Source organism: Oculina patagonica, chromosome 1 (genome assembly GCF_052425735.1).
Source record: "Oculina patagonica isolate OP01 chromosome 1, crgOcupat, whole genome shotgun sequence".
In the NCBI taxonomy this organism is placed as follows: domain Eukaryota; kingdom Metazoa; phylum Cnidaria; class Anthozoa; order Scleractinia; family Oculinidae; genus Oculina; species Oculina patagonica.
In genome coordinates this window covers 21,411,146-21,429,761 of record NC_135758.1, presented here as the reverse complement: position 1 = coordinate 21,429,761, position 18,616 = coordinate 21,411,146, and the positions used below count along the sequence as shown (strand labels likewise).

General features: G+C 39.7%; 1 protein-coding gene across 1 annotated transcript; it reads right to left on the bottom strand.

Moving 5' to 3' along the window:
- Positions 1-3,088: 3,088 nt before the first annotated feature.
- Positions 3,089-18,494, bottom strand: LOC144638250 (stimulated by retinoic acid gene 6 protein-like; the record flags this gene model as incomplete). Its single annotated transcript, XM_078497504.1, has 16 exons — positions 3,089-5,274; positions 6,394-6,564; positions 7,304-7,467; positions 8,240-8,341; positions 8,756-8,876; positions 9,529-9,577; positions 10,055-10,136; positions 11,042-11,117; positions 11,716-11,830; positions 12,981-13,042; positions 13,653-13,723; positions 14,441-14,514; positions 14,985-15,113; positions 16,066-16,117; positions 17,201-17,321; positions 18,320-18,494. Coding segments are annotated over 16 exons (1,812 nt in total), but the record flags the coding sequence as incomplete, so codon positions are not given.
- Between the last annotated feature and the right edge of the window lie 122 nt (positions 18,495-18,616).

Sequence of the window (18,616 nt, the reverse complement as noted above, 5' to 3'; positions counted from 1 at the left end):
GGATTCGAAAAAAGTACCTTGGCCCAGCGGTCTTTGCTGTGAAAATACAGGTTCGCTCTTTGTAAACACTGCCATACGGAAAGTTTTAGGCGGTTATTTTGATAAAAATACAAAAATATTTCACGATAAAAGGAAACGGTAGCTTCAGATAGGTATGTAGTATCAATTTAAACGGGATACAGGTTTTCTAGAAAAGCCACTGTGTGCCTACGGAAGTTGTATCCTTTTGAAATTGTCACGAGTTAAATTTGCACTGATCATTTCGCAATCATTCTTCGCTTTCAGATGCTTTCTCGCCACATTGTGCTTAACGCTAAAGAAGATCTACTTCGACGTGTGGTTTTTGTAAAAGATTTTGTATGCTTAAATTATTTTAGCTAGGATACATTCGACGAAAAATAAATTCGTGCTGATATTTTATGTTCTGTGCGAAATGTGTTTACGGGGTTGTCATGGCAAAAAATCCGTTTTCGGATTCTTCGTTTCTTTGGGAGCAAAGTATCCGTGTGATCTGAGATCAATGATCCAATTTTGGATTTTCCCAAAGAAACGCACCCTTAGTGATCATTCTCGAAGTCACGTGACTCACTCACTCCATTCTGATATTTAAGCGCAATTAATTTATGCATTTAACAGTAAACGCGCTTAAAACGCCGTTCAGCACATGTCAATCAAAAACAAATTATTCTCCAACCTCATTTCCATTGTCTCTCTCTTATAGGGAACCAAGTTGATTATTCACAAAAGAATTTTCCTAATTGCAAAAGAGGTCAAAGAATACACTTTATTCTGGTGGTAAAAAATAGAAATTCACGAAAGGAAACCTGAAACCACAAGCTTTCAATGAACCATTCAAGCAATTCCCACGGAATCCATGCAACACGCTTTTGTTTGGCATCACGTCTTTCCATGTCACTTCATCCGTTTTTCATCTTGCTGGGGGGGAGTAGTAGAATTAAACAAGAAGTGCTCGGACGATCAAAGGTTACACTTAATTCTGGTTATTTTTTTGGGGCGAGTGAAACAAGTAGTGCTCGGACGATCGAAGGATACACTAAATTCTGGGAAAAATTCTGGTAGATAAAAAAAGAGTTCTCATTACGAAGCCTTAGAGGAGGGGAGCAAAGGGGAGATCGTGATCCCGTTTCACGCACAAATCTTAACCAAGTTCACGTATCACGTATACTTAAAACAGCCGAATTCACGAATCATGTATCTTTTCTAGCTTTTTTCACGCGTCACGGTCTTATTTTTGCCCTATTTTCACGCGTTACGGACTAAACCATAAACCCTTTCACGCAAAAACCCTTTAATTTGCTACCCACATAGACTTGCACCAAGTCGCCCTCTATTGGCGAGCAAAGCGAGCCACGCGTAGCGAAGCGACGCGCAGTGAGTCGCGAAGCGACGACCGCGAGTGACGAAGTCGCGAGAGGGCGACTTGTCCCGCTTGAAGGATTTTGAATCAAGTTTCCCGCCAAAAGCAAGAGGTATCAATTATCAGGGGGCGGTGTTTCTGCGAGCGCGTGACTTTTCTAGCAAGAGTCAAGTTTCAAGAATACTTGTTTGTGAGGGCGGAAAGTAGCGAGCGCAAGGTCAACTCCGACCAAAACGATCACGCGAATTTCGATTTCTCCTTGCTCGAAAAAGCATATTTGTATTCTTTGCGCTAAGGAAGTCGTAAAAACGATTACAGACAAATATTGATTGGCCCAGGGGGGAAAACAAGGCTTGCTTAGACCTGGAAATCCTCGCCGGACGGCAATTCGCAGAACCTAAACTTACTACAAATATTATTTGTAGAAACTGTGCCGACAAAAACGAGATGATCGTGAAGAAAGCAGAAGAAAGTAAACGTTGTGAGGGATTCGTTGAAGGCTGAACATTTTTTCCGCAGAGATACGCTTCTATGACATGTTGTTGATATTCTTTTAACTCTTCGTTTCCCGTGAACTGTTGAGCAATTTCCAACGCTTCCTTCGCTGTTCGCATGATGTGACCTCGACGTGACAAGAAATGACGCGTGAAGAAGCGTCGATTTACATTTGAATGACACTTTCTTTGAGATCTCGACTCTGATTGGCCGCGGTTATAATTTATTCACCGACCCGTTTTTGGGTCGGTAAAATTGGCGCGCTGCAAGTTGGAAAAGTCCTTCGTACGTGACATACCTAAACCGCGCGTAGAAGGACTTTGAGAAAGTCTACTACCCACATAGAGCACGAGCTATTATGACCTATTTCGCAACTCTTATGGACAAAGAAAACATCAAAGGCAAATGAAGTGAGATTATATTACTGATATTAGGTATGAGATACATGCAGTTACGCTTGCCATGAGACGTGTTTTAGTGAACGTTTCAGGACACACATAAAAAAAAAACCATGGGATCCACGCAGCACGACCCGCAGTACGTTTCTTCTGCGTCACGTAATCTCATGTCACGTCATCCGTTTTTCAATCTTTTTGAGGCGAGTAGAACAAGAAGTGCTCAGAATTTCGCAAGAATCACGACAGTCGTCTACAAGAATATCATACGAAAGTGCCCAAAAATTAGCAACAAGTGTGTTTTCAATGTTCTATTCCTCAGAAAAATATAGTGAATCTTTGTTGAGAGCGAAAAAAGGGTTCGTTGCCGGCTGATTGTCCCATCGAAGCCAAGATGAGGTTTCGTCATGTCACGAGGCTCGTTAAAAGTAAGGTAAGTTAAGGTAAGGTAAGGTAAGGTAGGGTAGGGTAGGGTAGGGTAGGGTGGGGTGGGGGTGGGGTAGGTAGGGTAGGGTAGGGTAGGGTAGGGTAGGGTAGGGTAGGGTAGGGTAGGGTAGGGTAGGGTAGGGTAGGGTAGGGTAGGGTAGGGTAGGGTAGGGTAGGGTAGGGTAGGGTAAGGTAGGGTAGGGTAGGGTAAGGTAAGGTAAGGTAAGGTAAGGTAAGGTAAGGTAAGGTAAGGTAAGGTAAGGTAAGGTAAGGTAAGGTAAGGTAAGGTAAGGTAAGGTAAGGTAAGGTAATTTATTTACTGTCAAGTACACGGGGAGTAGTTTCCCTGCCTCCCGAGCCAGAGGCTCGTAATAAGTGTTTAACGATTTAGAAATAGAATAAATGAAATAATATTTAAAAGATTTAAAAACTGCATATTAAAAATACACTGAATATAATCTACTTTACATCCGTGTTGCATAAGACTACCGGCACTGTCAGCCACATGTAGTGTAACTATAAATATGACAGAAGGGCCTGCCCTTACTGTAGTAGACTACATGTTATAAATGAACGAAGTTAATAGTTTCTAAAGAAACTATCGTGCTGCGCTCAGTTGGAAGGCAAGTAAATTGCCCTTAAACATTACCCTAAATCTACATAATTCTTAAACATCTAAGCTCGACGCCATTTCCTCTCATGTTTACCATCGTAATACCACAATTTTACAACTATTTATAAGTTTCTGAATATGTATTCCCGATGCGTACTGTTAGGGACTTTTCTAATACACATCACAAAGTTATAGCTCAGCAACAAGGTACCAGTTATCTAAAATCATCCTAAAAAATGGAGGCAGCAGTACGTACAAGAGTACAGTTCATTATCAAGGTTTCACGGCGTTGTTAGTCCAACGCGCATCACACAAAACGCACAAAAACTTCTAAAATGAACATAGCTTTTCTAAACTCAGTTTGGCGGCAAAATGAGCGCCCCAATAAAACAAATTTTGCAAGAAAATGAACATGCCACCAAGAGCTCTTTCGCATTTTCACTGATCGATTTTGTCTATCGTTTCCTGCGCTTCATACCGATATGCTGTTTACCACCGGCGAGCACAGCAAGGTTCCAGGCGGTATCCCTTAAAAAGGCCGAGAAAGCAACTGGATAAAAACCAGAGGAGACTCCACTGTATTTTCCTTTTCGCCCGCCTCATTTACTTTTTCTTTAACCGTATCCAGACCGGGGGGGCAGAAAGTGCCCGCGCTGACTTTGAACGCTACTAACTTTTTCAATACTCTACCAAACGCTACCAAACTTTCCGACTTTATCTTAAATTTATCTGGAAATAAATTGGTAGGATCGGTTGCTGTGTCAGGAACTTGACGTCACCATGGCAACGACATTTTGACAGGCATGTTTTCCCAAATTTGAAATTTTCGTGTTTCTATTAATGAAAAATAACTTTAATGCAATTATTTTCACCTTTGCACGGGTTTTAAGCACACTTTTATTGATTTTGAGTACTTTCCAGTAATTTTGGCCGATTTTCTGACGTTTTGAAAAAAATTCGAAATCCAAGATGGTGGATCCAAGATGGCGGCTGTTTTGGCATTATGATGTCATTGTCACGTGATGTGACGTCATCATCCCACGTGACGTATACTAAAAGTTAGATTTTCGGACATACTATATATCCTGTAAGTTTCATTGTGATTGCTTAAATATTCTGGAAGTTACGGAGGGGGGGGGGGGCGGAATCCCCCCCCCCCCGTCTGAAAAGATCCAAAAAAGCCCGGTCTGAATAGGGTTAACTAGCAATGTGAAGACTTATGTGGAGAAAATATATACTACTAGGCCCGAAATTAACGTACTTTTAGTGCTAGCCTCTTTAAGACATAATCAAGTCGCTTTACTCGCCAGCAAAAGTCCAAGTTGAGCTGAAGGTCAGAACTGTGGCGAGAGTAATCGGAATCGATATCAAGCCAGTTGAATTACAACTTGATGTTTACAGCTAAAACGTGTCACGAGGCTGAAAATGATTTTCAAGGAATAATTCTAGCCTACTCTGTCTTTGTAATCAAGCCTGTTGAACTGAATAACTTAATATTTACAGACACAATGTGCCACGAGGCAAAAAATGGTTCTCCAGGAATAATTCCAGCTTCTTCTGTCTTTATAATCAAGCCTGTTGAATCATAACTTAATATTTACAGACACAATGTGCCACGAAGTTAAAAATGATTCTCCAGGAATCAAGCCACCCTTTCACGTTAACAGTTTAGCTCCAGATCAGTTGTGATCTGTAACTTGAACTGCGGCTCAATCCTAATCACAATTTGATGTCCTCAGCACCGCTTCCTTCAACATTTTCCACGTCTTGGTTATACTGCACCAAGCCTTTTTGTAACATAACTTGAAAAGCTGCAAACGGTGACTTTTGAATGAACGCGTCTGGTCGCCGGTGCTCCTGAAGTGAAGGGTTGTTGTGTAGCGTATAGAGCAAGTGCCATCGATTGCGCACTCGGCGGGAGCTACTTCTGTGTAAATTGCTATCAAGCTCTATACTGACTTTATGATCTAAAAACGAAAAAGGATTTTATTAACGTTCGGTCGTATCCTTTCATGGAATAAAGTTTATGTTTTTACAATAACTATAGAGCTTAGATTGTGTTACAAGAATTATTAAGCGGGCAGCGAAAGCCACAATGAGATAAAATGTAAAAAAATGGTCGTAAATAGTTGTTAAATTTACTTCACAAGTCATATTAAATGTAGTCTGGTAATGCAAACAACTGCGCAGCTAAGATTAGAAGATAAGATTGCGTATTTTGCCCCTCAGTTATAATACAGGCGCCAATAATGCAAATCTGCGAGTGGGTTGTAATAAAAGTGAACTAGTTACGGCCATGGTTGTGTGACGATATTTCGTGATAAAGATCAAAACCCATTGCTTCTCTCTTAAGGATTGAAAAGCCTTACGGTACTTCCTCGTTCAGAGCGAGGTCAAACCTTTCAAGTGGAAATGTACGCACAGTTTCAGATCTTAGCACAACTCCACAAAATAGTAACAAAAAATGACGTAAGACCTATACACCTTTTTTTTCCAATATGGCGGAAAATACATTATTCTTTTGTTTTCATGTTGATTGACCTTCGTGGCCTCGATCGCATCTCCAGAAGTCAAAAGAATTTTTGGATTAAAACGAGGCCATGAAGGCCTATTAACATGAAGAAAAAAGAATAATATATAGATTGTTTCGGCCATTTTGAAAAGAGGTTTATTTCGCCTACTACTGTTGAGGCTGCGTCCACCAATGATGCTACTGTCTCCGCGAGAATAAGGATGATGATGACGATAACGGTGGAGGTCATGTTGATGAGGAGACAAAAAGGATGAACACCTAATGTTGATTACTAAGTAGTGGGAGGAGCGGTGGCCTAAAGGTTAGGGCGCTCAACTCCCAGTCGAGCCCAGGCCGGGGCGCTGTGTTGTGTTCTTGGGCAAGACACTTTACTCTCATAGTGCCTCTCTCCTCCCAGGTGTATAAATGGGTACCGTTGAATTTACAGCTGGGTGGTAACCCTGCGATGGACTAGCATCCCATCCAGGGAGGAGTAGCAATACTCCTAGTCGCACTTAGCTCGGACACAGACTTTTACTTTTTTTAATCATTAATGAATTCAAAGGAAACTTACTTGTACAACACGGGTTACTGTGGACCATGTGGTTTGTCTCAGTAGAGCACTCTCCGTTTTCAGAAGCTTGCCTGTCATTAAACGTCTTGATGAGTAGCTGACAAAATGTCACCAGTACTGGATTGGCATGGGTATGCTCCAAAAGCAAATATCCCACATATGCGTTAAAACCTGCCAAGAAATGTTATTCGCATTGTGTCACTGATACTCAAAATAGTAGAAGTAACGACGCAATTTCACTGGTGTTCGCGCTTAAGCGTCCAAAGCGCACACTGTTCGGGTTATTAACCCTTCTTTCGGCATCCGTTTGTTTTGATGTTGGTTTTATTGAAAAGAAAATAAACGTTTACAGATACGGCTCCTGATGAATATATTTTGGGATCTACGTTGAAAATCGCTTACTATTTACATGTATGCTCACACGTCGAGTTCTTACATGTTGCACATATAGAAACTCATAGAGTTAACAATTTTATTTAACCTTAATTTAGTAAACCACCAACTGTGTCCCAAATTAACTTAGGCGTCAATCTGTAGATACCCCTCCCACTCTCCCAATCCAGCAAACCTCCAAAACATGACACATTGCCAAATTGTGGATAATAAATTACCCAAGAAAAATTTAACCTGAGGTCATGCCCTCACTCCCTACGTATCACTCCGAGGAAGGAGGGCGTTCTTTTTTCCTTCTCACTTTCGAAGAAAAGAACGCCTGGTCGAAGGTTAGGAAAATTTCCATTTTTGAGTCAATATAAAGTTTATAAGTATGAGATGTAAAAACTGAACTTATACGAAATTAAATAAGATCAGCATTGAAGATAAAAATGTCAATTAAATTGATAATTTTGTAACAGATTACTACAGCCAGTTATTAACACAGTTTTCGAGAAAACAAGTGTTTTAATATAACCTGGATCCATCAGCTCGAAGTCACGTGATATGACACTTTTTTGCGTCCGTCCAAGGAACATCACTCCAAGAACAGCACCAATCAAAATACGTTTTAGACAAGACACGACACCAAGGAAAATGTTGAAGAAAAACAGAAAAAACGTGCAGACATGAAACAGGCGCCTGTGAATAAACAAAACCAAGTTCTTTTCAATTACAAAAAAATAAAAATAAATAAAAATTATGTTCACTGATTGTATTTAAATGTTAGTTCTGAGATGTTTTTGGTGCATCAAGATAATTTCTCCAAGCTTTTGACTTAAATGTTGATCACGCAAGGGAATAAAATGATTCAAACATTTGAAAGATCATTCTTTCACCAAAAAATCTGTGTCCGTTAAGTTATAGTCAATAGAAAAGAAAGTGACATTTAACGTTAGAACGATAAATTATACTACTTTGTAGCCTGTTCCTAGTTCTGTGGTTTGACGAAACGAGGATAAACAAATAAATGTCGAAAGAAAAACATCAACAACTACAACACCAGCAAAAAAAAAAAGCAAGGAAGCAAGGGAAGTTTTAGACACTTTAATTAATTATCAAAAATTAATTTACGTTATAACTGGACGAAAAAAAAAATAAACAGCCTTTCGAAGCAATGCTTACCGTATTTCCCTAAATAATAGCGGGGCAACTATTTCATTTGCAGCAAAAGGGGACGATCATTTCAAATACTACTCGCTGAATGTCGTGCCGAAAAGAATTTGTTTTACTATTTGCATTTAATCATAAAATAATCACAACAAGTACACTGAACACGGGTATCTTGTTTTTTGTTTTCAATTTGGTATCCTTTGACTAATCTTCAGTGTCAATATCCTCAACGTCAGAGCTCGAGTCATTACTGTTTCAGGGTCTTTCAAGAATAGTTCACACTCCTTAATGTTTGGCATACCTATTATCCAAGGCCAGCGTGGTATCCTTGTCAACTAAAAACACGTATTTGGCCAATAATAACTGGATCCACATGAACACAAAGGAAATGAGAACGGCGGGCCTGAAATAGGAACACGAGATCGTAAATTTAGAGATAAATATAGCACGTCTTCATTTTGTATGTAATCTACAACATCTGCAACATCTTCGGGTACAAATGCAGAGCACGCAAGTAAAAGTACATTGTGATAAGCTGTGCTTTCAATGGGATTTGAGCCCATAAATCTTGTGAATGCTGGTAAAATTAAAAAATCTACGTTACAATGGGCATAACAGAAAATAATACTCGCAGAGGCCCTCTGTCATATGACCGTAAAAACTAAAATAAAATTTGCCCAAATATTGACTGAACGAGATATGTCACAATGCTACACATATTAGAAGTACAAAACTATTTTTAGATCGAAGGCAAACTCGATACACTAGATTTATTGTCCAAGGCCATCGTGAACAACATAGCCTTTTCCACTATTACCAGAGATCCCTGAGCTTTGTCCAAACAAAGGAATCAAAACTTCCGTCCACCATCGGTAAAATAATCTGTTGTCCAACCACGAAACCAACTAAAGATAACGTCAAAACGGCGATTGTCACACCTTAAAAGAAAAAATACTTTTTAGAATTTAATGTTCTTACATAATTTTTTGTTGTTTTCACATTATAAAATAAAAAAAAAACGAAACGGTCGTACCCTATAGTATGCCGGTGCAAATACGAAAGTGGGAGAACTCTTAAGTTTTGTATGTGCCTCATCAGCTTCCGGCTGAAAATGTAATGTGACGTCATACTAGTACTACAGAACACCAATCCTTCAATTCGACGCGTGCATTGTAACATAACAATTATTGGTTAAGGTAATTATTGTTCTACTACGCAACTCCTCAAGCGTTATTATCAGGAGTCTTTTCTTTCTACTTCCCAACTAAATCACCATTTTAATTTTCTTTGATGAGTTTCAGTACGATTTTTCCACCAAACCTTGACATGACAAGATCTGACGAAATACCTTACAAACATCAAAGTAAACAAGGGTCATATGGTGGTGTCAGATGCTAATACTAAATAGTTATTTGCACATATACAGTTTTGATAGCTTTGTCAGCACCGTTTTCTTACCATTATCTCGTTTTCGGACTACGATACAAAGGCCGAGAGGGCTTAGGGAAAAATTTGTTATATTTAATGATGTAACTCCTCACCGAGATTGGGAAGTAGTTTGTCATTCATGGCATAATTATGAATACTTACCCCAGCACAAATACGCCACCTGGAAACCTGAGTATTTTAGTGTTGCAGTCTGAAATTAGAACAATCGAGAACAAGGAGGATAGGTGATCAAATTATATCAAGAAGACGACAGAATGGAAGGCGAATTCCAAAGCAGCCGAAAAAGGAAAATACAGTATAAAACGTGAAATAAATAAGATTGTATTAACGCTATTTTGGCCCAACGTTAAAAATGCTGGACAAAAAGGATCTATTCACGCATTTCCAGTTATCAACGAAAATGTTTCTTACGATATACGGGAAGTTTGCCACATTTGAACCTAATTATATATGGCCTAGCTTGTTAAATGTCCTGTCAGAGCTTCCGGCATCGTTAGCAAATTTCACAGTCTTGCCCCCATGGGCGACCATGGTCGCTTGCGAGAGGTGTCCAGTTACAAGGTGTCACCTACAGTAGTTTGGTTGTTCATGTATTGGAGGAATTTGGGATCTTTCACAGGTGAGGAAGCACAGATGTTTTAAATCATGAAAAAAGTTGTGAACTTACCGTGATAGCAGAAGGATTCCGCTTAAAGATTTGCAATGGTAAAAAATTCCTTTCACCGCGCTGAAGGCGTAGTAGGTGTCCCCTGAAAAAATAAAACATTCCATTAAGAGAAGACTTTTGAAGTGTGGAATCCCCTATCTAAAATTATATTTATTGATTTGACTACACTGAAGGTGCGATATTTTTTTGCCTTTACGACTACAGTACATTACGTTTTTTTAAAACGTAATGTCGTAAAATCCTTTTTTCTGTATTAAACTGTGCGTGCTTTTGTTTTGTTACTTAATATTTTTCTTTTCTCTAAAAATCTTAACATTAATAAGTTTTTAAAAGTTGACCTAATGAACATTTTGACAAGGAGACAACGCTTTCTTTGAGCGCCATAGCCAGTGCGCCCCCCCCCCCCTTATTCTAGGGACTGAAGGATCCCTCCCCCCTCATCTGTAGGTCTGGATCCGCCACTCATAGCGAATAGTCAGAGAGGCACAGCCGGGCTATTAATAACAATAGTGTAATTGTTTCAGTAGACATTCGAAGGAATTGCTTTCTAACAAGAATCAAGAATGATTTCCCCTTTTGAGAGCAAGCGCTCGCAATGGTGCTCTATCAAGACAACAATGGGAGAACCAATCAGATTCACGGATTTCAATTAGAACAAGAAGAGTGTCTACTGATCACCAACATGCAAGCAATCCTCGCCATGAAAAGGACCTTGAAAAAGAAAATCAGGGCTTCAACGAGATTCGCACCAGTTATTCCCACCACACGGGTGCGTTGCTTTAGCAGCTGAGCTACAAAGCCACACATCGGGAGCCAGGTCATTTTTGTGGGCTGTCATGACAAAAATAAGAGGATGACGGAATAAATGGCGGCACGGCGAGCTCATACTATTCTATCATCACCAATATTTTATTTTGGCAAAATAAAATGGTTGTTGTTGTTGTTATATATTCCATACTTCAACAAAAAAAATTATATTTTACTGACCTGTACCATGATAGCATATTTGCAACCAAGATTATACTGTAAATTGCAGTGACTCCAACAGCAACAAAAATTGACACTGCATGTATTGAAGAAAAGAGTAAAATCAGCATCATACATAAATGTAAAATGATATAGAGCTATCGTGGCTGTGGATTGAAGTCAGTGAATGAATCAAAATCGAGCTTCGAAGTGTAGAAACAGGGATGTTTGACGTTTGATAGTTGACTACAAACATTCCATGTTTCGATCGATGAGCAGTCGCTTGTCTATCGCGGGGGTTTCCAGCACTTTTGGTTATTACACCAAATATGCCTATTAAACCAACAGGAAGATTAAAGGAAATAGTCGAAGGGAGGGCAGATTTTAATAAATTAAATTTAGAAAAAAAATAAATTAAATTGCATTGTTATAGCACCATACTTCACTAGCTGTCCATGGCGCTTCACAATAAGTTTTAAGTGATCTCGCAAATCACAAGCATAGATGAAAATTTAACTCTTCGGAGTCATGTTCATGATAGTGCCCCTTTTCAGCTACTGAAGACTACACGGACAGTGCCAGTGCAGTCGATGTCGGCATCGGGGTTGTGGTTGCCGCATAAGCTCCCTAATCTCTACAGTAGAAGTACTCTCATCAACTGCAGCTGCATGACTTAGCAAGAGTGCTGTACATACCTGTGCCGATCATTAACCACTCTCTCACTTCACGTACATCGACGAGAGGGTTTTCAGGAATGGATTCCCGTATCCGAAAAAGTACTCCTCCCAATATGACAAAAACTATAAGCAACTAAAATGGAAATGAATAAATTAAGAAGACTTGGCCAATAACCGAGCTGACTATACAACTGTCTCTAGCCTAAGTTTGCACCTCAACCTTCAACGAAAAATTGGGCAGAATATATTTTACTTTCGGTTTTTATTTTAAGCTTTTTTTTCTTCCGTGAGGAACACAGGCTCAATTGCCGCCGCTTTCTCGAGTCTGATCTTCCATCCACCCCGAAAAGAGACAGCTGGACGCATGAGCGCCCAACAAAGCCTTTGATGTTCGGGAAGAAGTGCGGGCTCATTTTCCCGAGCAGCGGCTGGCAATCGAGCCCATGAGGGTCAATGTTGCGGCGTAATAACTGTTTTTAAATTACAAAAAAGAACGCAAAAATGCAGTACCACATAATAAGCGGTGCTACATAAACAGCCTATTCAATATTTTTGAGTGACATACTGTAAAATATCATACGAGTGACAGACAGTAATATACAGAATAAAGTTATACAAAAGTCCCCCGTTCTTTGGTAGGGAGCTTCTCGCCGTTCATTGCTTCAAGGATCCGTTCAGTTTTGAGGGAATTCGAGCTTCCGGTGGAATGTGCTGTTTCAATTTCACCACATTAGATACCGAATCAAAGTTATTACTGTCATTGGTTGGACCTGGAAAGGACTGTTATTGGTAGTTGACGTTCCGTAAAACATCAGAGTAGACATATCAAGATTATCATCATCATCATCATCATCGATCTCTTTACTCTTCGTAAAGAATCGGGCCATTGATCCTCCTCCTCCAAGCCACCATGCCTCTAGCAGCGACCTTCCTTCCTCAATGTCTTAAATCAGAGATGTCTTTCACTCAAGTGTTAACAAAACATTAACCACCATCAGTCAGAGTCCTTTTCAGGGCTATCCTCATCTGGACAATCACACCAGATGAACCACGGTCTCTCCTAAGTTCGAACCATTTACTTTTGCTGTCTGTATAAAACTCGTAGGGCGTGGAATAACTGAGCTTCAACTGCAGTGCACTTTTTACAAGGTTGTTGAATGCGAATCTTAAGCTTGTATTATGCTACCTGCACAGTTATGTATTATGTATACATGTATTATGCTAATCAGCATTACGCTATCTTCACGGATAAGTTGTATGCAATGGTTTGATATCCAACTCACCTCATAAATTCCGACAAAGCTGATGAAATAAGTACAAATAACGCGAGTTGAGTACTTGAATTCTAAGGGAAAAGAAGAAAAAAGTCGATGAAACAAGCTTTTGATCGTTACAGATCCATTTCCACAAGGCCACGATTATTAAACAGTGGTCGCCACGTTTCGTTCAATCAATTATTAGGACTTTCAATAAAGGTGAGTGATATTTTTAATTATCCGGCCATGCCTTGAAAAATACAGTCAATCAGGAGTCTAGAAAGTTATTGCATATTCTGCGGTACCCCACGGCGTTCCTCACGGCCTTCAAAGTATTCTCTCCTCTAAGTATTTTCCGATTATTGCCTAGCCGGCAACGCGCACCATATATTTCATTCGGCTCAGTTTAGATTTTGCTAGCAAATGTTCAAACACGAATGAAGAACCAAATTATCCTCTCGAATTTTACATTCTATAGTTTAAAACATCGGAAAAACCTGATGCTAGAGACAGACAACTTTATGCAGACGTCGAGGAACTGATCAGTTTGAATAAATCCATAGCCGGCAATAGTCTTCATAAAGTACGGACTTTGTGCTACTTAAATACATGAGTTCTCTGCAGGGATCAAAGCAGCAGTTTCGTTTTAAACTGAGCTGGTTAATAAATTTTACAAGAAATTAATGCATTAATTCATACCCGGTTTCCACTTGTACAATTTCCCTTTAATTCTTCCTTTTAAAGACGCCGTGACAGCCTGGTTTCTATGCCTAGCACAAGAAAATAAATTAATACTTGTACTATTTCTTGTTCACTTTGTTCTGTCATCTTTGCCCTTCCCGGATGAAAATACATGTAAACAAATAAAACCTACATTCTCTTATTTTCTCCCAGAGATCGAGTACTTAACATCCTTTAAAAACACTATAAGTGGGAACCCTCCTTTTATTGAAATACTATTAAAATAGCTGTTGCCTCCTGAAAAAGAATCGTGCATGGACCCCCTCGAAAGTGCATGAAACTGATTTTTTTTTCATTATTTCAGCCTCTAATGACAACCACGCATATGAGTCGGACTCGTGGCGTCATGTGGACTATTACTGAAACATGCGTTTTTATATGCCAGAAAAAAAAAAGAAAAAAAAAAACAGGGCACTCTGTAAGACATCGATTGACGTACGCGTCGCCAGTTGAAATTCGAAAAAAGTGTTTTCAAGCATAACTGAAATTGTTTTCATCGGTTAATGAGGTCTAGCTTTATGCAGACATTTCTTATTGTCTGTGATCTGGGAACATGAATATGGTCGATGTGAAAACCTCTTTAAGCTTTTATATGCATAATATGCGTTACGTATATCTCTCTCCACAATTACATAAAGTTGAGACTGCAAATAGTGAAAGTTTTCATCCTAAAGAAGCTCAGTCGTCATTTGGTGAGCAAGTGTTTTTAAGAAATTTGTTAGGGACACAAAACTAAAACAACCTACTCTTTTGGTATCGGCTCCAGAAGCTTAACGACGTATTTGTATTTATAAAACGTCATCCACTCGTTCTCCTCATCCTACAAAATAATATGAGAAACAATCAAGTCAAACCCCCTTATCCCCATTACAGCAATACCCTGAGTAAACGAACAAGATTCAACAACACTCTGGTCATTACAAAAGACGTTTTGATGCAAGCTCATATACAAAAAACAAGCCCAGTCCCACTTGAAACAAAAACATTTCATTTTACAGCCCTAACACCATTATATTTGCCAGCGAGAGATTACCCGTCATCTGTACAGCTGCATGCTGGTTTGGAAAAACGTGGAGCGTAGTATATCAAAGGAAAGGAACCTTTTATGATAACATTCCGTTTAATATATTCGTCGGCATTCTACGTCTACGAGAGACGATGATGTAGCGTCCAATTGTTTTATTTGCACCTACGCGGGTGGCTAAGCAGGCCAATTCAATTAAAATTAATATATTAATGCTAAACAAACACCAGACGCAATGTAGTTGTACCGTATAACGATAAACTAACCTTTGGAGAAGCATTTGGACGAAACCTCGTATGTATTGCTTTAGCCAACAATAGGAAGTACCTCAGGCATAAGAAGGCCAAGCAAATGAACACAGGAATCTCAAAGGCAAGTCCATCCCCGGGAAGTACCTAGCAGGAATTAAACACGGTTAAACAATCAATTACAGTTAAGCCTTCCGTAAGGAGGCACCCTCAAACGTAAGTTTTCGTTAACGGGAGGTGTTCACTTCCCGGGAGATACTCGCTATAGTTAACTTTTCGGGGAGGCTTCGCCGGAAGGGCGCACCTTTATTAGGCTATAGCTATAGGTACATAGAGCCGTTTTCACTTGAGTGTCGAAAGTAATTTGCGTTTGTTTTGGTTTTGCAGTACTACGCTTCGTGATTGGTTTTAAAATCTTGCGCCACTTTCTTTGCCAATCAGAAGTAAAACCAAAACCAATCGTGACTCGCTCACGCACGTTTTCCCGCGCTTCGTGCCGGCTCCATGTATTTGCTTCGAGTTATGATTGGCTAACTGGTTGGTATGTGTCTTTTATGATTGGTCAGAGTACTTACTTTGGTTTTGGTTTTACGACACTCAATTGAAAACTGCTTTAAAAGAGTAGGGATTACTCAAGTTGGAGTACATAAAAGGGAAGAAAAAAACTGTAATTTAGGTATTTAAAAGGACCTTTTGAAATGTCTCGAACAGACCCACCGAATGGTCGAATGCTATCCCTTCTGTTGGTTAAATCTGAAAGAGGCACCGTTTCCCTCGCGATGGTATACAAACGGGTTACCTCTTCTGTCGAAAATGGCATAATTTATGAAATGGTTAAGACCACGGGGCGGAGCCGCCGCGTACAAAAAATATTTCGAGATCTCATTCCCATAAATGAACACTATGGACAAAGAGTGAAAGCCGTGAAACAGATACGTTTCATAAAGAGACCTATCTGGTAAGGGAATACCCCTAGTTAGAGAATACCTTTTAATCTAGAAACAATAAAAGCCCTACTTAATCTTGGAGAGTAAGAATGGCAAAACCGTTCGTGCTACCCTTATTGTCGTCAATAAATGCCTCATCTTAAGCGACTTACAAAAGATGTATAGCTTGGACACTGGATGTATTCAGCAGCTATGAAGAGAATCCTGCAAAGAAAAACAATCCTGAATATTCATGTAATTTAACATAGAAAGAACTTAGAAACGAACAACAACTTCACGTCTCGCCATACAATGTCGAAATCTTACAATAAAATGAACCTCATATTTCACGTAACACCGGCGTTATTATGGGTTGGTTTCATAAAGATTGAGACTATGTTCGAGCCAAGTGGCCCATTATGCCAGCGCACATTTCCGGTTTCAGTGCCACGACGCAACTAAGATTATTCTTACTCCCTCCTAAACGTGACGCTGGTTCATCGTAGGCTTACTCTTCAGCATCATTACCGGTATCGGCCTCATAAAAGTATGCTAGTTTAAGCTCACTTAACACAACGACAACGGCCGAGCGCGAGCCTGAACCGCTCGATCTGAAATCCAGCGCACTAACCATTAGGCCATCGTGCCTTCCAAAGATCAACTCTACTTACTACAAATAGGGAATTTGTAGGGTCTTTTTTCACTTCAGTTGCCGTAGTATGAAGCGACAAACCCTTCTTGCACGCCTTTGGATGGGATGCTACTAGTTTACCGGTATCTTATCCGAAGCATTCTGTCACATTTCCCCGACAATTTACCGGTTCCCACTCCAAGCAGTCCAAGTGTATATACACAAGAGCGAAGAGATGCTGTGAGAACGCCATAACAGGACAGTTGCCAGAGCTTTCTGGTTTCGATATCTTGTCCATTTTATTACAGTCAACTCTCGATAGAGTTGACACGCTAGGGGCGTCGTTTAGTGTCCCTTATAGCGAGAATACGTAATAGCTCTCATTCCTGTTTCGCCGGGGATCTGGATTTTGTCCATAATAGCGGGTGTCCGCAATAGCTGGGTGTCCACAAGGCGAAAGTTGATTGTAATAAGACTTATAGTCCCGAGAGTGACCAACCTCAAAATAATAATAATCAACAATGGGAAATTGTTTTCCAGTTTGAACTTCTTGCAAGTTCTCCCAAGTAGTAATAGAAGAAAATGTAAGGAGATCAGCCAGGAGAATTAGTAAAAAAAGTAAAAAAAAAAGGGATAAGGTTTAGCAAGCAACAAAAATTGAAATAAATCTTTCTTACCACAGTACAGAATAAAGGAGGCCAATCACAGAGCCGGTAATCTTGTAGTCAGTTGCCATACAAGCAAAGAGTGGATAATAGGCGATTCCAATAACAAACATGGCTGCTATCTTCCAGATAACTAAAAAAAAACAGTACGCAAAATGTAGTTATTCACGGCAAAAACGCAGCAAGTTTTGCAAATTCGCGCTTATTTCGATTTAAAAAGAACAAAAGTGAGGTGTTCTGCCTTCAGTTTGTGGTCAAAAAACTGTTTCCTCACCTTAAAGCGTTTCATGTCCGGCTTGTTTTGATAAATGACTTTTAATCAATTTCGCTCGTTTCACGGTAAAATGGTGGCGTACACAACTCCGAAGAAAAAAACAAATTTCAACGATTCGATCATCTGTCGTCTTCTTTAACACTGCCCCGCTTCCATTTAAGTAGTACGTTTGTGGCATGATGAAAATTGCTGTACCGAAGATAATTTAACCATCAAAACAAGAGAATAGAGGCAAAAAGTCGTTCAGCGAAATTGAACAAACAATTCGCACATCCGAGTTACCGGGCTTCTATAGTTTTTACCTAGCTATGTTCTATAAAAAATATAGTCCGCTAGAATTCCCTCGGGCGTATACAGAAACTATGGGCAAATAGTCAACGAGGCGCAGTACGTTTAACGTCGGACTGTTTTTGCCAGCTTTACTAAAACAAAATGATAATTAATTACTCGCAAAAGTCATTCTATGGGCTCCGCTCCACAAAAATAGGTTTCCAAGGGCTCCAGAGAATTTGATCGAGGGCTCCAGGCTCCTCTGATATACCAGTGTTATACAGTACTTCTGAGTTGCTTATCAATTAATACTGTTTATATTTGACACAGTCAATGATGGAAAAAAACAAAAATGTAAAGGGAAGTCACAAAACACAACCCGCGGTCTGGCCAGGACCTCACGCATGCGCACAACCTATCACCTGGGCAGTGGCAACCATGGACAGCTGTTGGTTTCGAATCTGATCAGTTGAGTAAGTGACGTGAGTTTGTTTATTTTCAACCAATCACAAGGCACAGTAAGAAAAGCCAATCAAGAAGTATTACCTAGTGTATTATCCTCCCGAAAACAGATATAACATGCTTACTTGCAAGATAGCTAGGAACCTCAGGACGTTCAATCCAGGCGACCATATCCGGAGAGAAGATTTGTCCATAGTCTCCAAAGAACAAGATACTTATACATTTCGTTGTAGTAGCACCAAACGCACAAGCAAAGGCAAATCTGTTTTCGTAACTGTCAACCAAGTTGACTGGGCTAAAACAAAAACAAAAAAGTCACAGAATCTTGAGCAACAAAACAAGACAACAATTTAAAAAACAACAATAAAGCGTGCTGCAGCGCAGGATAAGTTTACAAAAACAAAAGATAAAAGGGAAAAATG